At 45.4% G+C, this 22217-nt stretch overlaps 2 protein-coding genes across 8 annotated transcripts in view; one reads left to right on the top strand and one right to left on the bottom strand.

Annotated features, from left to right (window-relative positions):
• The window catches only part of LOC105491208 (beta-carotene oxygenase 1), a 51472-nt gene extending 49872 nt beyond the window's left edge, over window positions 1–1600 (bottom strand). For both annotated transcript variants that reach the window (XM_011757399.3, XM_011757400.3), the window contains exon 1: window positions 1486–1600. In XM_011757399.3, the coding sequence (XP_011755701.2) occupies window positions 1486–1549 (64 nt within the window). In that variant the 5' untranslated portion in view covers window positions 1550–1600. The remainder of the gene's footprint in view (window positions 1–1485) is intronic.
• Window positions 1601–1721: 121 nt separating this feature from the next.
• Window positions 1722–22217, top strand: part of LOC105491535 (polycystin-1-like protein 2) — a 127866-nt gene continuing 107370 nt past the window's right edge. For 5 of the 6 annotated variants that reach the window (XR_011616608.1, XM_071085001.1, XM_071084998.1 and 2 more), the window contains exon 1: window positions 20105–21780. Coding sequence is in view for 5 of the 6 variants with exons in the window: in XM_071085001.1 (XP_070941102.1) it covers window positions 21480–21780 (301 nt within the window). In the remaining variant the exon portion in view is untranslated. Of the gene's footprint in view, window positions 1827–1927; window positions 2127–20104; window positions 21781–22217 lie in introns of those variants that run through there. The other variant, XM_071085000.1, reaches the window with a different exon arrangement.

The following is a 22217-nucleotide window of genomic DNA, read 5'->3' as shown; positions in this document are numbered from 1 at the left end:
CTATATATGTATATACAGATTGATAGCTATAGATTGTGCCTTACCTTTGTAACCAGGAAAAAATATACATAAAAGCTATTTTTTTTTCTTTCAAAAGACTCCCAAGGCAATTGCTCAGTTGAAAAGCTTCAATCTGATGTTCTCACAAAAATCACTCACAGTTGTCCTCTTCTTATGAACAACTGAAGTCCATCTAGCAGATGAAAATGTCTGCGGGCCTGAGCTGACTCAGCTGTTCTTAAAACTGAGCGAAGGCCGGGCGCGGTGGCTCAAGCCTGTAATCCTAGCACTTTGGGAGGCCGAGACGGGCGGATCACGAGGTCAGGAGTTCGAGACCATCCTGGCTAACACGGTGAAACCCCGTCTCTACTAAAAAATACAAAAAACTAGCCGGGCGAGGTGGCGGGCGCCTGTAGTCCCGGCTACTCGGGAGGCTGAGGCAGGAGAATGGCATAAAAACCTGGGAGGCAGAGCTTGCAGTGAGCTGAGATCCGGCCACTGCACTCCAGCCTGGGCGACACAGCGAGACTCCGTCTCAAAAAAAAAAAAAAAAAAAAAAAAAAAAAAAAACTGAGCGAGTACCACTCCGGGAGTCCAGAACCAGGAACTGCCCTTTGGAGACCAAACAAGATGGTTCGAGGAAAGTGGCAACCCAAAAGAGGAGGAAAAAGCAAGAGATATAAAAGATGAAGTGAGCCACAGGGCCTCTAAAGGATAGAAAGTCCTACTCCTATAGGCTCTACAGGTGCTGACACCTGTGAGTTCTGACAGACAATCACATCAGACTGCAATCCCCTGCAAGTGTGCGTGGTGGATGTGCACGCGTGGGAGCTCATGCACGCCCCCTAAGCATTTTGAAACTAATTTAGAATGCATACGTTTGCACAAATACATCATGCATCTGAGACAGGCAGCAGTATGCAGATTAATCCCATTGTATGTGTACCCACTGGGGCATTCCGACACTTTTTTCCTGGGAACAGTGAGACTGACTCTCCTCCCTTTGGAAACGGAGTTATAATGTGTAAAAGAACACCATTTTCACAGAAAATGTGTCCCCTCTCTGTACTGTTCTCTGGACTTTCCAAAAGTAATTTACAATTAGTATTACTTATATAATCAGGAAAAAAAGTGTCCATCTAAACATAAGGAAGAAGCCAGGTGCAGTGGCTCACCCCTGTAATCCTAGCACTTTTGGAGGCGGAGGGAGGCGGATCACTTGAGGCTAGGAGCCAACATGCTGAAACCCCATCGCTACTAAAAATACACAGATTAGCCGGGCTTGGTGGTGGGCACTTGTGATCTCAGCTACTCGGGAGGCTGAGGTGGGAGGATGGTTTGAACCCAGGAGGCAGAGGTTGCAGTGCACCGAGACCACCCCACTGGACTCCAGCCTGGGCGACAGAGTGAGACTCCGCCTCAAAAAAATAATAAACAAAATAAAATAAACAGAAGAAAGAGCCGAGTGTTTATCAGAATGCTCACCTGTCACTTTGGCCCTCACAGGCTCCAGCTGTTCTTTCCTATTCCTGCCAAATATTATATCCATCGTTCAAGGTGCCGAGGGAGACTGATTTTAACAGCAAACAGATGCTCCTCTGTGTTCAAAGGAGCTGCTGCTCCCTCCTCCTGCGTTTCCTTCCTGCTCTCCTGCTCCTTCCCTCCTTCACATCTCTGTCTCTCCTGAAGCCGTTTCTGCCTTTGTTTTTTCCTTTTTGGCTGGCTGTGACTTCTCCCTCTCCGAGAGCCCAGGATCTCTTTACATTCACAGGAGAAGCTGCGCTGGCGTTATTTATAAGATGTTTGGTTAAAGGTTAATTTCCAAGGCATGTGTCATAGCTAATCTTTAATCCTCTTATTGTACCCTCAGCTTTCCCTCTCCAGTTTCACTTTTGGCTTAACCAAAAAAAATCTTGCTTTGGGCTAGGTTCTAAAAAGCAGAGAGAATTCAGTGCCTCCTGTTATGTTGCCCGATGTAATCCAAGAGCTGGAGATGTTTATGATCAGAAGAAGAAGAGAGGCAGTCGGGGCCATAAGAGATGCTGGGAATTAGGAGAGCTTTGAGGTGAGCTCTGTGATCATGCGAATGTCTGGTGCACAGCAGGGAACCCCTTCAGCAGAGACAGGTAAGGTTTTATGTTTTGTTTTGTTTTTAGTAAAGACCCTGATGCTCCCCTCTAATAATCATAAAGAGGAACTTAATTCATTATTTTCTTTTTGGAAGAAGGAGACATAAAATGTTTCATGTACCCATTTAAAAAATAATGAACGGGAACCAGAGACTTTTCTCAGAAACTATAAAGAATAGTAAAAAAGACGGGCCAGGAGCAGTGGCTCATGCCTGTAATCCCAGCACTTTGGGAGGCCATGGTGGGTGGATCACTTGAGGTCAGGAGTTCGAGACCAGCCTGGCCAACATGGCGAAATCCTGTCTCTACTAAAAATACAAAAATTATCCTGGCATGGTGGTGGATGCCTGCAATCCCAGATGTTCAGGAGGCTGAGGCAGGAGAATCTCTTGAACCCATGAGGCAGACATTGCAGTAGGCTGAGATGGCACCACTGCACTCCAGCCAGGCCACACAGTGAGACTCTGTCTCAAAAAATAAATAAGTAAACAGAATAAAAAAGAAACTTCATTTCAACTTCCTGGTCTATCAAGAGGGCAAAACGATGCCTGAATTTGATCTGAGCTTCCCTATTATTGGTGTATCTTGGCGTGTTGCCATTGCCTGAAATTCATATTCAACTTGCTATATGCACTGATTGAAGTTAATGAACTCATCTTAATGTATTTTGCTTAAAGAAAGAACCAGTCATTTGCTCTGTGGGTAGAGTAAGAAAAGGCAGTGGCATTGGCTTTTATGCAACCCAGCTGAGAATAATGATGTCTGGTCTGGGCTGAGACCACATGCCAGCACCTTGGGCCATTCATTCTGGACAGCTGTGTGTTCTGGCTGTGCTTCTGCCCTGGCACACATTGGAATCACCTGGTTGGTGGCACTAACTGTACCGGTGCTGGGCCTCACTCCAGACCCACTGACGCACAATCTCTGAAGGTGGATCTCAGCCATCAGTTTTTTTATATTGGCTGGGCATAGTGACTCACACCTGTAATCCTAGCACTTTCAGAGGCCAAGGCGGGAGGATCACTTGAGCCCAGGAATTTAAGACCAGCCTAGGCAACATAATGAGGCTCTGTCTCTACCAAAAAAAATAATAATAATAATAATTAGCTGGGCATGGTGGTGCACGCCTGTAGTCCCAACTACTTGGGAGGCTGAGGTGGAAGGATCACTTGAATCTGGGAGGTTGAGGCTGCAGTGAACTGTGATAGAAGCACTGAACTCTAGCCTGGGCAACAAAGCAAGCCCTTATCTCAAAAATAAAAAATAGGGAGGTTGAGGCGGGTGGATCACGAGGTCAGGAGATCAAGACCATCCTGGCTAACACCGTAAAATCCCGTCTCTACTAAAAATATAAAAAATTAGCCGGGCGTGGTGGCCGGAGCCTATAGTCCCAGCTACTCGGGAGGCTGAGGCAGGAGAATGGCGTGAACCCAGGAGGCAGAGCTTGCAGTGAGCTGAGATCTCGCCACTGCACTCCAGCCTGGGCGACAGAGCGAGACTCTGTCTCAAAAAAAAAAAAATAATAAGAAGAAGAAGAAGAAGAAGTGCCTACATGTGTGCAGCAGGAGTTGCAAAGACCTGACCCTGAGGAAAGATGCTACATGCCTGAGTTGAAACTAAATTCAAATTACAGCTCATTGGCTGGGCATGGTGGCTCATGCCTGTAATCCCAGCACTTTGGGAGGCCAAGGTGGGCAGATCACCTGAGGTCAGGAGTTCAAGACTAGCCTGGTCAACATGGTGAAACCTCGTTTCTACTAAAAATACAATACAAAAATTAGCCGGGCATGGTGATGAGCACCTGTAATTGCAGCTACTCGGGAGGCTGAGGCAGGAGAATCACTTGAACCTAGGAGGTGGAGGTTGCAGTAAGCCGAGATGATGCCACTGCACTCCAGCCTGGGTGACAGAGTGAGACTCCATCCCCCCGCCAAAAAAAAAATTACAGTTCATCCTTTTTTCTTTTCTTTTTTTTTTTTTTTGAGAGGGAGTCTCACTCTGTCGCTCAGGCTGGAGTGCAGTGGTGTGATCTTGGCTCACTGCAGCCTCTGCCTTCCGGGTTCAAGCGATTCTTCTGCCTTATCCTCCCGAGTAGCTGGGGTTACAGGTGCCCGCCACTACCCCCGGCTAATTTTTGTATTTTTAGTAGAGATGGGGTTTAACCATATTGGCCAGGCTGGTCTGAAACCCCTGACCTCAAGTGATCTGCCCCACTTGGCCTCCCAAAGTGCTGGGATTACAGGCGTGAGCCACCGTGCCTGGCCAGCTCGTCCATTTTCTGTGTGCCTGGGCCATTCTACCCTCTTTGAGCCTCTCTTTTTTCAACTATAAAGTGAGGCATAATGATATTAGCACCTCAAGCCTACTGTAAAGGGTCTAACGAAAGCACTTTGTCTCAGACAGTTACCAATCAATGCCTTTACCTTTTCCTCCCATTCTCTTACAGGGCATTTCCCTTTGATCCACCTTTCCGGTAAGACCTCCAATAACTTGCCAGTTTATCCCACTGTGTGGTCTAAACATGTGTATCCATGTCAGAGTTCTTTATTCCTAGCTTGTGAAAGCTGCGTTCTTGTGAGGATTACATGAGAATGTCTGGCATACACTAAAGTCTCAGGGAAAAAAACGACACCACCAGGGTGCAAGAAAGTGCTCAGGGCTTAGAGGTCAGAAGACCAGGGTAGGGACCTCAGCTCTGAGATTCAGCAACTCTGCAGCTATTGTCACGTGACCTCTCTGAACTTCGTTCAGCAAAATGGGGATGGCAGTATTTATGTCACAGGGCTTGTTAGAAGGGTTACAATAAAACCATATGAGTGAAAACATGCCAGGTGCGGTGGCTCAAGTCTGTAATCCCAGCACTTTGGGAGGCTGAGACGGGCAGATCACTTGAGGTCAGGAGTTTGAGACCAGCCTGGCAAATATGGTAAAACCCCTGTCTCTACTAAAAATACAAAAATTAGCCTGGTATGGTGGTGTGCACCTATAATCCCAGCCACTCGGAGGCTGAGGCAGGCGAATCGCTTGAACCCAGCAGGTGAAGGTTGCAGTGAGCTGAGATCCCACCACTGCACTCCAGCCTGGGCAACAGAGCAAGAATCTGTCTCCAAAAAAAAAAAAAAAAAAAAAAAATTATATGAGTCAAAACATGACTGTGCTCTCCCTTCTTGTCAATCTTTGCATATTCAGAAAAGCAACTGAGCAGTTTCCTGCACCGGTTCGCCCTGGCCTTACACAGTCCTATGAGATGTGTGTTCCTACAACCATTCTCAAGGTCAGAGAGCACAGGGAAGAGAACCGGCTTGCCCTCAATCTCACAGTGAGGAGCCAGTCAAATTAGGAGCACAGCCAGGCAGCCCGACTTCAAAGTACTTACCCTGACAATTCTACACAGCTCCAATGCACGATGGCTGTTTGCTGGATTTTTACTGAATGAAGTAAAGGGTGGATGTGTCAATGGGTGGATGGGCCCTGAGAGGGCCAGTCTTGGGTCTTGAGTTAGTGTCACTGCATTCTTATATAAGAGCAAGGGCAAGTTCTTTGATCCAGGTCCCAACTGCACCCAAGGGACAGATAATGAGATAAAGGTTTTTTAATTACGAATGGAGTCCACGCGCGGTGGCTCATGACTGTAATTCCAGCACTTTGGGAGGCTGAGGCTGGTGGATCACTTGAGGTCAGAAGTCTGAGACCAGCCTGGGCAACATGGCGAGACCTTGCCTCTATAAAAAATAGAAAAATTAGCTGGTCGTGGTGATGGTGGCAAACACCTGTGGTCCCAGCTATTTGGGAGGCTGAAGTGGGAGGGTCGCCTGAGCCCGGGGAGTTTGACCTTGCAGTGAGCCATGATTGCACCACTGCACTCTAGCCTGGATGACAGAGACCGTATCTCAAAAACAAACAAAGAAACAACAACAAAAAAACCCACAAAAAACCTAATGGTGGTAATAAATTAAGCATAACAACAGATATCTGTGTAAGTTTCCTAGGGCTACCATAACAAATGCCACAGACTAGATGACTTAAACAACAGAAATTTTTTTTTCTCACAGTTCTAGGGACTAGAAGTCTGAGATTAAGGTATCAGGTTTTCGCTGGGCACAGTGGCTCACACATGTAATCCCAGCACTTTGGGAGGCCTAGACGGAGGATCGCCTGAGGTCAGGAGTTCAAGACCAGCCTGGCCAACATGGTGAAACCCCATCTTTACTAAACATACAAAATTAGCCAGGCATGGTGGCATTAAAAAAAAAAGGGGGATCAGGTTCTTTGGACGATCAAGGTAGCGGGTTTGATTTTTTGCTGTGTCTTCATATAATCTTTCTCTGTGTGCACACATCCTTGCTGTCTCTTGGTGTGTCTAAATTTCCTCTTCTTTTATTTTTAAATTTTATTTATTTATTTAAGAGACAGGGTCTCACTCTGTTGCCCAGGCTGGAGTTCTGTGGTGCAATCATAGCTCACTGTAGTCTAACACTTGGGCTCAAGCGATGCTCCTGCCTCAGCCTCCTGAGTAGCTAGGACTGCAGGCACAAGCCACTGTAACCAATCAAATTTCCTCTTATAAGGAGACCAGTTAAATTGGATCAGGGGTCAACCTAATGGCCTCATTTTAATGTAATCACCTTTTTAACGACCCTGTTTCCAAATACAGTCACATTCTGCCATATGGGGTGTTAGGGCTTCAATGTATGAATTTTACAGAACACAATTCAACTCGTAACAATATCATTAAGTCACAATGAGTAAGGGAAGACACTTTGGCTGCAGGTAACAGAACATCTGCTGAAACTCTAAAGATGCTCATTTATTGCAGACATCAAGCCATCAAGAGGTGGCGTGCTGGGTGACTCAGAAGCTCGCCTGGTGAGAGCTTCCACACTTCCAGACTCAGAAGGTTGGCTTCTCATTCTTGGCTTGTTCAGTTCTGGTTATGAATGATTGCCATCACCCTGCAAATTATGGCCTCACATAGAGATATGCAAAAGCAGGAAGATAAGGTAGGGACAGAGGAAGCATTTTCTTTGTAGACCTCTCATTTTATGCTGGAGGGAAACCTTTCCCAGAATCCTCTGAGCAGATTTTCTCTTGTGCCTCATTGGCTGAATCAAACTGTGTCACATGACCACCCCTAACCAATCCCCGGCAAAGAGGAACAGGAACTCTTTAATTGCCTTCAACGAACCTTAATTTAATTTCCTCTGATGAACTTTAATTGCCTCCAATGAACTTTAATTTCCTCTGAGTCACCCCTGGAGTGGCATCATTGCCACCTGCATCTTGTCAAAATTCCATTAGCAAGGAAAAAGGAGGGAATGGCCTGGGGTAGGCAACTGACAGTGTCCGCTGCAGGCAGTGCATGCAACACTTTTTTTTGAGACAGGGTCTCTATTGGTTAGAGCCAATCACAGGGCCGGCAAAAATTCCATGAGGAGGAACCACTCAAGGTTGTGACTATAGGGTCTGGGCTATGTGGTCCCTTTGAGGCCATCTTTGGAAACTAGCTACCCCGACAATCACATTTGCATTTGGGTTTCAGTTCTTCTACTTACAAACTAAATGTCTGAACCACGTACTTAAATCTCAGACCCTCAGTTTCCTGATCTCTGAAATGGAAATGATAACATCTGCCTCACTGAGTGGCTACAAAGTTTAAATTAAACAATGTAAAACTGTGTATGTCACACAGTGCTTAAAATACAGTAGACACTTAGAGCATTCTTTCCCCCTTTCTTTTCTTGGGAAAGACAGAAAAACTGGAATGGCCAGTCAATATAATACTCAAACATACTAATTTTGAGTTACTTGCATGCAGTTGAAAAATAGACACCAGTACATAGGAACGTTGGAATTTAAGTCTCCTTTAGCCTGGCTGTGAAGTCATGTACACACACAGTAAGTAATAATTAGTTGCCTAGAATAGCTGTTCAACAAGAGGCACAGATAGGAAGTATCATAGGAGTTCTGAGGAAGGAAAGCTTGGTGATGCTGGGGAGGATTAGGAAAGAAGGCTTCCTGGAGGAGGGGGTGCACAGCTGAGCCCTTGAGAGTGGGAAGTATTTGGATGGGGACGGAGGAGGGTGTGGCCTCTCCAGGCAGGACGACCATTGACCATTTATTGAGAGCTTTGTATATGCCAGACCCTCTTCTAACTCTTTTACACATATGAATCCATGTCCTCCTCACAATAATCCTGAGTTTAGGTGATTTTGCCCCATTTTAAAAATAAGGAAAGTGAGGCACAGAGAAGCTAAGAAACTTGCTCAGTATCCCCGAGCTGGGCTTTGAATCACGGTAGCCTGGCTCTAGAATCTGTACTTGCAGCCATGTTCATCTCCACTACCTGGGGCTGGTAGGTGGTTTAAGGATTGCACTGTGCAGCGTTTCTAAGAATATGACCTTTATACTGCAGGCAATAGCATCCTAGGAGAAGATGTTCAATGAAGCTATTCATGTGACAGTTTAGCTGTGCTGTTCAACACAGTAGCTGCTAAGCACACTCGGCTATTTGCATTTAAATATACGTTAATTGCAATGAAGTTAAATGAAAAAGTGAGTTCCTCATTCACAGTAGCCACATTTCAAGGGCTCTGTGACCCTGTATGGTTGGTGGCTGTTATATTGGACAGTGCCATCACAGAACATTTCCATAATCACAGAAAGTTCTTCTGGCAGTGCTGAGTTACCAGAACTGCTAAGATGGCACTTATAGGTGACCAAGGGAGGCCGAGGCAGTTATGGCTGGATGGAAAGCTAGTTGAGAGGGTGCAATGTCAGGGAAGCCCATGGCTGACTATGGTAAAAATGTAAATTAGTCCATGCATCTTCATTCATCTGTTCCACAAATATGGAACACAGCATGCTTGGCAACAGAGGAAGGTATGGGACATCGTACAAGGCTGGAGGAGCGTAATGGAGAGTGGACATCACAGAAAGACTAATGTTTGCTCCAAGACCTGAAGGATTGGTAGGCATTGGCCATGTGGAGAAGACAAGAAGAGCATTCCTACTAGCAGGAACTGCTTGTGCCCAGACTCAAGATATCACATGGGGTGGCCGCTACACAAATTGCTCTGGATTGTGGGAGGGAGAGGTGTGCGTTGTGTAGGGCTGTGGTGGGAGAGAAGCAAGAAAGGTGAGAGCAGAAGAGAGAGGGAGGGAGGGAACAGGAAACTTTCCAACAGATTGGTGGGAGTGGAGGTGTGAGTTGCTGAGAGGAAACTGGGAAGAAAATTAGAGCATAGAGGGAGGAAGTCTGCACTGCACAGAGGCCTTGGGAAGAAACACAGAGCAAGGAGGTCTACGTTGCAAGGAGGTCTGCATTGCATGGAGGCCTTTACCAACAGACCCCTCCTGGCCTTGGTGTTGGGTTGGAGATCTCCTGGCTTCCTCACAAGGCACACATGTTTGCACAAGGTGACAGTGCTGCTTCTGTAGCAATCCAGAGATGGCAGAATTGGATTTGCATCAGGAGGGCAGAAGGCTGGGTGGTGAATCACACACAGTCAGCCCTTGGGAGGCTCTAAGATACTCTCAGAGGAAGCAGAATGCTTTCACCTCCTCCTTTTGGGGAGAAGAAGAACATGAACTTCGGGGCTGGAGAAGGAAGGGAGTTCACATAGAGTGTGCCCCCTTCTCTGCATTTTGCACCCATCGAATCTTCTAATCCTTGCACAGGCACTGTTTGGCAGGAGCCATTATTATCCCCATCTTATGGACGAAGCAGCAGAAGCTTGGTGAGGTGAGAGACCGCGTGATATGTGGCGAGGGTGGGAGATTTGACCATGGGATCCTCTTCCTTGAGTGATTTTGGGAAGGGGCAGGGAAGAGGTGTCTGTCCTTCCCTGAGGCCACTTGTCCCACCCACAGGATGGGTGGAGCCTATAGAACAGTCATAAGGTTAAGAAATAAAAGCTGAGTTCAAAAAGTTTTCATGCTATTAAAAACACAACAGCCTTATTTTGCAATTCTATATCTCTGGTTACAAAATGATTACCTAAAATTAGTTAATATTAACCTTTTGGAGATAATATTATCATATTTAAATTACTTTGCAATTATCCAATTAAGTTCACTTCTAAATGGTGCCTCTAATTAGCCAGGGTGATAAGTTGACCAGATAACACTGAGATCTTTGAAATCTTAGGTAGCAGTGTCCATAGTGACAGCCAAAGTCCCCACAAAGGTGGCAGCTGCTGTCCCCACAAAGGGAAAACAGTACGGAGAACCAGACAGCCTTCCTCAGGCTCCTGGAGGAAAAACTTCATTGGGTGCAGCGGCTCACGCCTGTAATCCCAGCACTTTGGGAGGGTGAGACAGGCAGATCACCTGAGGTCAGGAGTTCGAGACCAGCCTGGATAACATGGTGAAACCCTGTATCTACTAAAAATACAAAAATTAGCTGGGTGTGGTGGCGGGCACCTGTAATCTCAGCTACTTGGGAGGCTGAGGCAGGATAATTGCTTGAACCTGGGAGGCAGAGGTTGTAGTGAGCCAAGATCTTGCCATTGCACTCCAGCCTGGGCGACAAGAGCAAAACTCCATCTCAACCAACAATAACAACAAACAACAACAACAACAACAACAACAACAAAACCTTCACCACCTAACAAAAGACCACAAATTATGCCATCAATATTTAAGAAGATTCATTAATTGTGCAATTCTACAGAGCAGTTAACACTAGTGTCATGTGGAGTATTAAAGACAGAAAACTGGAGAATCTTATCTCCTGACCTCAGTGAGTTCAAAGTCTAACAAGGAAGATAAGAAGGCAAATAACAATTATAAGTGCTATAACTTATATGACACTAATATCCCATGGGTAGGAGGAAGAATTGATAAGATTGAAATACAGAAGGCATTGCTGATAAATAAATAAATACATAAAAATAAGTTATCCTGATGTGTGAGCTGGAAAACCAAATTTCCACCATGTATGTAATTAGGGTTCAATCAAGGATGCTTGACAAAAATTCAATTTAAAAAATAACTATCGAGGCTGGGTGCAGTCACTCACAGCTTTAATCCCAGCACTCTGTGAGGCAGAGACAAGAGGATTGCTTGAGCCCAGGAGTTCAAGATCAGCCTGAGCAATACACCAAGACCTCCATTTCTACAAAAACTTAAAAAAAAATATTGGCTGGGGCTGGCTGGGCGTGGTGGCTCACACCTGTAATCCCAGCACTTTGGGAGGCCGAGACAGGCAGATCATGAGGTCAGGAGATTGAGAACATCCTGGCTAACATGGTGAAACTCTATCTCTACTAAAACTACACAAAATTAGCCGGGTGTGGTGGCGGGCACCTGTAGTCCCAGCTACTTAGGAGATTGAGGCAGGAGAATGGCATGAACCCGGGAGGCGGAGCACCACTGCACTCCAGCCTGGGCGACAGAGTGACTCTGTCTCAAAAAAAAAAAAAGAAAAAAAAAATTAGCTGGGTCTGGTGTGGTGGCTCATGCCTGTAGTCCCAGCACTTTGGGAGGCAGAAGTGGACAGATCACTTGAGGCCAGGAGTTTGAGACCAGCCTGGCCAACATGGTGAAACCCCGCCTCTTTAAAAAATGCAAAAATTAACCAGGCGTGGTAGTATGCACCTATAGTCCCAGCTACTTGGGAGACTGAGTCAGAGAATTGCTTGAACCTGGGAGGTGGAGGATGCAGTCAGACAAGATCATGCCATTGCACTCCAGCCTGGGCAACAGAGTGAGACCGTCTCAAAAAAAAAAAAAAAAATTAGCTGGGTATGGTGACATATGCCTGTAGTCCCTGCTACTTGGGAGGCGGAGGTGGGAGGATTGTTTGAGCCCAGGAGTTTGAGGCTGCAGTGAGCTGTGATCACACCACTGCACTCCACGTTTGCTCTGGGCAACAGAGCAAAACCCTATCTCAAAACGAAACAAAACAAAACAGAAAACCAAACTATCAGGTCCTGATATTTCTACCTCCTAAATAATCTTTCAGATTGGTCCACTCTCCTCCAGCCACCAGCCACTGTCATTATTTTTAACCTCCGGGAACAGGCCTGTGAGGCTCCCTACCTCCAGTCTCCTCCAATCCACCTTTGCTGCTACTAGGTGACCTGGCTAAAATTGGAACCTGATCATGTCATTTTCCTGTTGAAATCCAGATTAGCATAGTGCCTTTCAGAGAATAGATGTTTAACAAATATTTATGGAATGAATAAGTGAACAAAGGCATGGCATGTGGCTTCATTGTGCTACCCAGGCAGGGCATTCATGTGCTAGGGCTGCCATAGCAAAGTACTGCTGGGTCCTGGGTCCTCTGAGGTTTCGAGGGGAGGATCCTTCCTTGCCTCTTCCAGTTTCTTGTGGCTGCCACTCGACTTGGAGCCATGTCCCTTGACTTGCTTATCACTCCAACCTTTGTCTCCATCTTCACATAACATCCCCTGCTGCCCCCTGTTCTCTGTGTCCAGATTTTCCTCTTCCTGTAAGGACACCAGACACTGCGTTAGGGCCCACCCTAATGAACTCGTCTTAACTTGGTTGTTTCTGCAAAGACCCTATTTCCAAATGAAGTCACATTCAAAGGTACCAGGGATTAGGACTTTAATGTGTCTTTCTGAGATTAATGTTAAACCAATTGTCATCAAGCAACATACTTTTGAAATGGGAACAGAAAAGGCTAGAAGTGAATTTATTTTTACAGCCAAGTTCTTATCATTTCTCTTGTACTCTCTGTGACTTGCTTTTTTTTAAAGCTTGCTGTCACCTTTAAATGGTACTAAAATGGAAGTACATTAAACTGCTATTAGGGCACAGAAGACGTGGCAATTAACTGCAGTAAGACAGGAGAAGCCTTCAAAGAATCCTACTTCTCAAACCCAAGCTGGAGGGCAGTGGCATGATCACAGCACACTGCAGCCTCAAACTCCTGGACTCAAGTGACCCTTCTGCCTCAGCCTCCTGAGTAGCTGGGACTACAGGCATGTGCCACCACACCGAGCTAATTTCAAAAAATTTATTTTTTAGAGACGGGAGTCTCACTGTGTTGCCCAGGCTGGTTTCAAACTCCTGGGCTCAAGCGATCCTCCCAGCACTGGGATTCCAGGGGTGAGGCACCACGCCTGGCCCTTCTCTTGATTTTTCAAAACATGTGTGTAGATGAACCCTACAGGTTAGCTCACGTATATTTCTTCATTTATTTTAATTTTTAATTTTTGTGGGCACATAGTAGGTGTGTATATTTATGGGGTACATGAGACGTTTTGATAGGGCATGCAATGTGAAATAAGCACATCATAGTGAATGGTGTATCCGTCCCAAGCATTTATCATGTGAATTACAAACAATCCGATTATACCCTTTTATTTTAAGATGTACAGTTAAGTCATTTCATGTATGTTAGTTGGTTGCTTTCATAGGGTGGCTGAAATAACTTAACTGTACATCTTAAAATAAAAGGGTATAATTGGATTGTTTGTAATTGCATGCCCTATCAAAACATCACACATGTGATCACCGCAGTGTGCTATGATCATGCCACTGCCCTCCAGCTTGGGTGTGAGTGTGAGAACCCATCTCTACAAAAATAAAAACAAAATGACATTTAAAAGTAATAAAAATAAATCAATAAATAATCAAGAATTCATCATTCCAACAACTGAGGTTGTTATCAGTTGCTCAAAGATGGTCTCCAAGTACAGAATTGAAGCCATCAGGACAGCAGCCAGGACCCCAGGACCCCATTTGGCTGTGCGAGGGTACGTCCTAGGATTTCATCTACCAGTCTTAGTCTTCAGGAGGGATCGGTCACATGAGCAATGGAAAGATAATTACTTTGGTTTAAATAGGGCATTGAGTCTACAACAAGAATCATGAAGACATTCACCCCTGTGGTCCAGGTGCCCTCGTCCTGGAAGTATGTCTGTCTAGGCCTGGGTTCCCCCAGAAGTAGGATTCAAGCACAAGAAGTTTATTTGGGAGGTTGTAATGGTTAATTTTACATGTCAACTTGACTGGGCTAAGGGATTCTCCAGAGAGCTGCTAAAACAGTATGTCTGGATGTGTCTGTGAGGAAGTTTCCAGAAAAGATTGGCATTTGGATCAGTGGACTGAGAAAGGCAGACCCACCCTCCCCAATGTGGGTGGGCATCATGGAACAAAAAATGAGCTGGGACATCTGTTTCTCCTGCCTTCGGACATCAGAGCTCCTGGTTCCTGGGCCTTGAGACTTGGAGGGGGAGTTAGATCAGTGGCTTTTCTGGTTCTCCAGGTTGCAGACAGCAGATTGTGGGATCATAATCACGTGAGCCAATTCCCATCATAAATCTCCTCATGTATCTATCATCTATCTATCTATCTATCTATCTATCTATCTATCTATCTATCTATCTATCTGTCTATCTATCATATATTTACTTTTTAAATTTCTTTTTGTTGTTTATTGTTTTAATTTTTTCTTTTATTACTATATCTATGATCTATCTTTTTTCTTTTTGTTGTTGTTATTATTGTTGTTTTTAATTAATTAATTAATTTTTTGAGACAGAGTCTCATCTGTCACTCAGGCTGGAGTGCAATGGTGCGATCTTGGCTCACTGCAGTGAATGGGTGGCCTGCCCCTCCACACCTGTGGGCGTTTCTCATCAGGTGGAACGAGAGACTTGAGAAAAGAAATGAGACACAGAGACAAAGTATAGAGAAAGAAAAAGCTCAGCATACAGAGGACCCACGCCCTACGGGTCTCTGAGTTCCCTCAGTATTTATTGATCATTATCTTTACCATCTTAGAAAAAGGGAACTGGCAGGATAACAGGATTATCATAGGGAGAAGGTCAGCAGTAACACATGTGAATAAAGATCTCTGTGACATAAGTTTAAGGAAAAGTGCTGTGCCTTGATATGCATATGCAAACATCTCCATAAACCTTTTTAGTGCATAAAGAGCAGCTTGCGCTAGCAAATCCCACCTTCAGCCCTAAGGCAGTTTTCTCCTTTCTCAGTAAACAGAACATACAATCGGGTTTTACACCAAAACACCGAGATGTTCCATTGCCCAGGGACGGGCAGGAGACAGATGCTTTTCTCTATCTCAACTGCCAAAAGGCCTTCTTTCTCTTATACTAATCCTCCTCAGCACAGACCCTTCACGGGTGTCAGGCTGGGGGACAATCAGGTCTTTCCCTTCCCACGAGGCCATATTTCAGACTATCACATGGGGAGAAACCTTGGACAATACCTAGCTTTCCTAGGCAGAGGTCCCTGTGACCTTTGGCAGTGTACCTGTCCCTGGGTACTTGAGATTAAAAGAATGGTGATGACTTTTAACCAGCATACCGCCTTCAGGCACTTGTTTAACAAAGCACACCCTGCACAGCCCGAAATCCTTTAAACTTTGAGTCACCACAGCACATGTCTCTTGCAAGGACAAGGTTGGGAGTAGGGTCATAGATTAACAGCATCTCAAATACGAACAAAATGGAGTCTCTTATGTCTACTTCTTTCTATATAGACGCAGTAACAGTCTGATCTTTCTTTTCCCCACACTGCAGCCTCTGCCTCCTGGGTTCAAGCAATTCTCCTGCCTCAGCCCCCCAAGTAGCTGGGATTACAGGGGCGCACAGCCACACTCAACTAATTTTTTTATTTTTAGTAGAGAAGGGATTTCCTATGTAGACCAGGATGGTCTTGAACTCCTGGTCTCAAGTGATCCACCTGACTCGGCCTCCCAAAGTACTGGGATTACAGGTGTGAGCCAATGTGCCCGGCCCTGTTTTTTTTTTTTTTCTTTCTTTTCTTTTTTTATTATTATAATATCCATCTATCTATTCATCTATGTGTCTGTCTGCGTATCTATGCATCTATCTATCTATCTGTGTCTGTTGATCTATCTGTCTCCTGTTGATCCTGTCTCTCTGGAGAAACCTAAGATTTGAACCTAGGAAATAATAGCAGGGGAATGGGGACGTAAGACAAGGGAGGAGAGAAGATGTTAACAATACATTCTCAAGCCTATCACCATCATGAGCAACTGAAACTCAGTCTGGCTGGGGGTCTCCTGGAGCTGGTGGGAACACGTCTCAGAGTTATCTTCAGGAGTCGGGGTATTGATTCACCAATTCTTCTCAGTCACAGTTGAGAGTTTCTCCTGGCAGATGCTAACTTCCAGGCTCTTCCATCCTGTCCCACATATGCAGAGGGAGGCAGAGCCACAGGTGCCTGCATGGCAGGTTTGTGGGTTAGGGCGAGCACTGACAGTGTCTGCTACAGTCCTCAAAAGATGACTCAGCCCAGGCTAAAGCATGCATGCAAGAAGATGTTCAAAGTTGTGTTGACTAGCATAGCAAAACCAAACACATAAGAAACAGATGACTAAAAACCACATGTGTCCAGCAAGATGGGAATGATTTAGCAATGTCCAGTCAGTCAAAGGAGGCTCTGCCACCACTGTGTCAATTTCAAAGCCCATTAGCAACATGGAAAAGCCTTCCTGTCTAATGCTAAGCAGGAAATGCTTATGAACTAATCACAGACACTACAGTTGTGCCTGGGAAAACACCTGTCTTCAAGGGAACAAGGTGTATGAAGGAACCCTGAAGAAATAAAAATGTGTTGGGGTAATGGAACCATGAGAATTCTTTTGCTATGTCCTCTTTACGATCTAAGGGAGAACCAAGATTAAATATGATTGATAAAGCTGCCAATTCCTACAGAGAAATATACTCCCCTTCTCCTGCCAGGGCTTCCCGGATTCCGTCCCAAATAGACTCCTTGAGGCCAAGCATGATGGCTCACACCTGTAATCCCAGCACTTTGGGGGACTGAGGCAGGCAGATCATTTGAGGCCAGGAGTTCAAGACCGGCCTAGTTAACATGGCGAAACTCCATCTCTACTAAAAATACAAAAATTAGCCGGACGTGGTGGCGTGTGCCTGTAATCCCAGCTACTCAGGAGGTTGAGGCAGGATAATTGCTTGAACCCAGGAGATGGAGGCTGTAATAAGCCAAGTTGGTGACACTGCAATCCAGTCTGGGTGACAGAGTGAGACTGTCTCAAAAACAAACAAACAAACAAAACCCAAAAACAAATGCACTGCTTGCTCTTAATCTTGGTCTCAGTTGGCTTCTGAGGGACCCAAAGTAAGATGGGACTGTTCCCCAGATTGGAATGTCTGGGCCGCAAGGCATAATTATCTTTATGGTTCTTTTGATGGACTCAGTGCCTTATTTTTATTTTTTTATTTTTTGACACGGAGTTTTGCTCTTGTTGCCCAGGCTGGAGTGCAATGGTGCGATCTTGGTTTACTGCAACCTCCACCTCCCAGTTCAAGCAATTCTCCTGCCTCAGCCTTCCGAGTAGCTGGGATTACAGGCGTCCGCCACCATGCCTGGCTAATTTTGTATTTTTAGTAGAGATGGGGTTTCTCCACGTTGGTCAGGCTGAGTCTCAAACTCCTGATCTCAGGTGATCCGCCCGCCTTGGCCTCCCAAAGTGCTGGGATTACAGGCGTGAGCCACCGCGCCCGGCCTCAATGCCTTATTTAAACCAAACTTGCTGTCTTTCTGTTTTCATGTTGTTGATCCCACTTGGAGGCTCAGGCAGCTGGATCAGATCATTGGAAATATGCTCACAGGGTCCAGCCATGTCTTGACTACTTTCAGTGGAGCTTCATGCCCACAGAGGTTAAGGGACATTGAGAGCTGACATCAACAAGAACACTTGCCCGGGAGCCTGCAATTTATCAGAATGTAAAGAATGTGAACATGGAATTTAGCCTGCAGATTTGCATTTGTTATCAAAGGTCCCCAAGCAAGTTCCATTAGGGACATAAATTAAGCCTTTACCCTTTACATTATCACTGCGTGTGACTTTCCACATAGTTTTCGAAGGAAAGTTATTAGAAGGTTGACCTCTAGAGATAACAGGCCTGTTCTGCTCAGCCTGTGTTCCAGCCTGACTCAGCAATAATCCTGCCTCCCATCCCGGGCTCTAGCTCTTCACCATTATCTGTCTGGCAGGTCACTCCAGAAGGATTGCGTGGTTTCTAGGAAAACGACAGAGGCAAACGACAGAGGAAAACGACAGAGGTCCCAGGGTAATCTCCAGGGACCTGGGAGATGGGGCCAGGTTGGCAAATGTTCCTTGAGTCTTATTATGAGCCAGACATGCAATAGACAGAGATTAAGAGATGTCCTTTCTCTAAGAAATTCACGGAGTAGCCGGGCGCGGTGGCTCACGCCTGTAATCCCAGCACTTTGGGAGGCCGAGGCAGGCGGATCACAAGGTCAGGAGATCGAGACCACGGTGAAACCCCGTCTCTACTAAAAATACAAAAAATTAGCCGGGCGCGGTTGTGGGCGCCTGTAGTCCCAGCTACTCGGGAGGCTGAGGCAGGAGAATGGCGTGAACCCGGGAGGCGGAGCTTGCAGTGAGCCGAGATCGTGCCACTGCACTCCAGCCTGGGCGACAGAGCGAGACTCCGTCTCAAAAAAAAAAAAAAAAAAAAAAAAAAGAAATTCACAGAGTAAAACAACCCAAATGTCTATCAACTGATGATAGATAAAATGTGGTTTATCCATAGGATGGGATATAATTCAGCCATAAAAGGAGTGAAGTACATGCTACAACGTGGATGAACCTTGAAAACATGATGCTAAGTGCAAGTAGCCAAACACAAAAGTCCACGTATTGTATGACTCTATTTAGGTGAAACGTCCAGAATAGGCAAATCCATAGAGTCAGAAAATAGATTAGAGATACAAAAACTAGCCAGGCGTGGTGGCACGCACCTGTAATCTCAGCTACTTGGGAGGCTGAGGCTCGAGAATCACTTGAATCCAGGAGGTGGAGGTTGCAGTGAACCGAGATCGAGCCACTGCACTCCAACCTGGATGACAGAGCAAGACTCTGCCTCAAAAAAAAAAAAAAAAAAGATTAGAGGTTAGAAGTAGTCAGGGGATAGAGGAGGGACAATGGGGAGAAAGAAATAGTGACTTATGTCAGAGCCGGTTAACAACTTAAAGCCAAATATTAGACAACTGCATTCTCTAACATCTCTGGCTGGAGGAATGATATACCTGACACCTTTTCTGAACACTCCAGGGTCTCCCCACATTGTAAGGCTCCCTCTGTAACCTCAGATTACTAATTTCTTATGCAGACCACAACTCTGGGCTTTTTTTTTTTTCTTTTTTTTTCTTTTTTTGACAAAAAAACCTGTCACCCAGGTTGGAGTTCAGTGGCGTGATCTCGGCTCACTGCAACCTCCACCTCCCAGGTTCAAGCGATTCTCCTGCCTCAGCCTCCCTAGTAGCTGGGATCACAGGCACATGCAACCATGCCTAGTTAATTTTTTGTATTTTTAGTAGAGATGGGATTTCGCCATGTTGGCCAGGCTGGTCTTGAACTCCTGACCTCAGGGTGATCCACCTGTCTTGGCCTCCTAGGGTGTTGGGATTATAGGTGTGAGTCATCTCGCCAAGCTCTTGTATAAAATGTGGTTTTTTTTTTTTTTTTCTGGCTGTTGTTGTTGTTTTGTTTTTGTTTTGTTTTTTTGAGATGGAGTTTCACTCTTGTTGCCCAGGCTGGAGTGCAATGGCGTGATCTCAGCTCACTGCAACCTCCGCCTCCCAGGTTCAAACAATTCTCCTGCCTCAGCTGCCCAAGTAGTTGGCATTACAGGCATGCACAACCATGCCCAACTAATTTTTTGTGTTTTGAGTAGAGACCAGTTTTCACCATGTTGGCCAGGCTGGTTTTGAACTCCTGAGCTCAAGTGATCCGTCCGCCTCGGCCTCCCAAAGTGCTGGGATCGCAGGCGTGAGCCACTGCGCCCAGCCTCTTATGTGATTTTTATGAGCTACATTATACGCATACAAATAAATTTTAGATATGTTTTCATGCAAATGGGATTGAACTATATACAATATCTCATACTTTGCTTTTAATATTAACAAAAATCTCTCCAGGTGCAGTGGCTCATGCCTGTAATCCTAGCACTTTGGGAGGCCGAGGTGGGTGGATTACCTTAGTTCAGGAGTTCAAGGCTATCCTGGGCAACTTGGTGAAACCCCATCTCTACTAAAATACAAAAAATTAGCAGGGGTTGGTGGTGCGCATCTGTCATCCCAGCTACCCGGGAGGCTGAGGCACGAGAATTGCTTGAACCCAGGAGGCAGAGGTTGCAGTGAGCCGAGATTGCACTATTGTACTCCAGCCTGGGCAACAGAGCGAGATCTCTGTCTCAAAACAAACAAACAAACATCTTAGGGGTCCTTCCAAATTTGTAGAGGAAGAATTTGTTCATTTTGAAAGTGGTTATATATGATAGACCATGTTTTGTGAACCCATTTCCTATCAATGGACTTCTAGATTGCTTCTAATTTTTCCTGTTTATCAAATTCTGCCAAGAATAACCTTATTCACAGGACATTTCACACATGTATGAATTTACCTGTTGGTATAATTCCTAGATGTGCCACTGCTACATTATAGAGTTTGTGCTTTTAAATTTTTTCTAGATATTATCACATTGCCCACAATAGAGATGGTACCAATTTACCATCAGCAAGCAGAGAGAAAGCCTGTTTCCCCACATTGGGGGGGATGTGTTTGGAAATACTCTCAGAGGCCAGACCATACTAAGCCTTGTATACAAAGTTAAGAAATTTGAACTTGATCCGTGGAAACCCACGGGAGGGTGTAAGTACTGGATAAGGATGGTCAGTTCTGAGCTTTGAGTGAAAGCTGATTTTCGTGATGACATCCAATAAATTTTTTAGGGGATTTTTATTCTCCAGAAGGCATGCGTGATGAATAGTGTGATGAATCAGGGAGGGGACCAGATATCCATTAGGATTTCAGCCATGCTGGGGAGAGAATGGGTATCATTTGGGCACAGCTGCCACTCGGCACAATGGGCTTGGATATAAAAGCAACTTGGTTTCTTTACCATCTTCCTGCCTTCCTGCCATTCTCTAACCTTCCTGCCATTTTTCTTTTATCACACACTTTCCACATGCTGATGGCTTTGCACGAAACATACAGCCCTCAGGGTAATGACATAAAACCAATAGCGAGGACTTTTTATCCACCGCTAACAGTTGACTGAAAGATAAGCAGACAGGTGATATAGCAACTTTATCTTTCCTGAGAAGACCATTTGACAAATTAATAGGCATTGGAGCAGGCGTTGAACAAAGAGCTGGGTGACGCAAAACTGTAGACACTGTCACGCTGAGCCTTTTGTTTCTTCAACAAAAGGTAGCTGCCGTTATTTGATGCACAGACAGAAGGGAAGACGGATGATGGGTGGATGTGAGGGCACTCGCATATGAAAGTCCCAAGAACGAGCTCCATCCAGAGGCCCCAGCAGTGGTTCAAGCATGAGTGCAGTGGGCTTGGTACTCCTGGTGCTTGCTTTGAGGCTTAGGGTCGCCACTGCTAAGCCAGAGGAGGGCAGCTTTTGCTCTAAGAGCCAGGTGGCCTTCAGAGATGCTTGCTATGAATTTGTGCCAATTGGACGCACCTTCCGTGATGCCCAGAGCTGGTGCGAGGGGCAAGGAGGCCATTTGGTCTTCATTCGGGATGAAGACATCCAGCGGTTTCTGCAGAAGCACATCTCCCAGGACAGGGAATGGTGGATTGGACTCATGTGGAACTTGGCACGGAATGGAACCATGGAAGGTAGGTGCCGTGATCGCTGTGTTTTATGAGAAACTTGTGCTTGCAATTCTTGCCATCACTTCTCACCTAAAGCAACATGGAACAAATTAATATGTCCTAATTCTTATGGTATGGATACCCTTGCCTTTGGTTGTGTTGTGGATTAAATAAAATAATTCATGTCTAATGCCGCCTAGCACAGAATCTGGCATATCACTGACGCTCTACAAATGCTCACTTCTTTGCCTGTTCCTAATAATAATACTCTGACTGCTTTGGTTCTTTCTAGAATAGTGCCAGGCACTATCCTGAGTGCTTCATGGTCACTATCATGTTGAATTCTTACAATAACAATGAGAAAAATTATTATGTCTCTACTTTTTTTTTCTTTTTGGCAGAGTCTCTCTCTGTTTCCCAGGCTGGAGTGCAGTGGCGCAATCTCGGCTCACTGCAACCTC

This window comes from Macaca nemestrina, chromosome 18, assembly GCF_043159975.1.
Source record: "Macaca nemestrina isolate mMacNem1 chromosome 18, mMacNem.hap1, whole genome shotgun sequence".
In the NCBI taxonomy this organism is placed as follows: domain Eukaryota; kingdom Metazoa; phylum Chordata; class Mammalia; order Primates; family Cercopithecidae; genus Macaca; species Macaca nemestrina.
The sequence above is the reverse complement of the archived record's forward strand: the minus strand, read 5'-3'. Positions and strand labels throughout refer to the sequence as shown.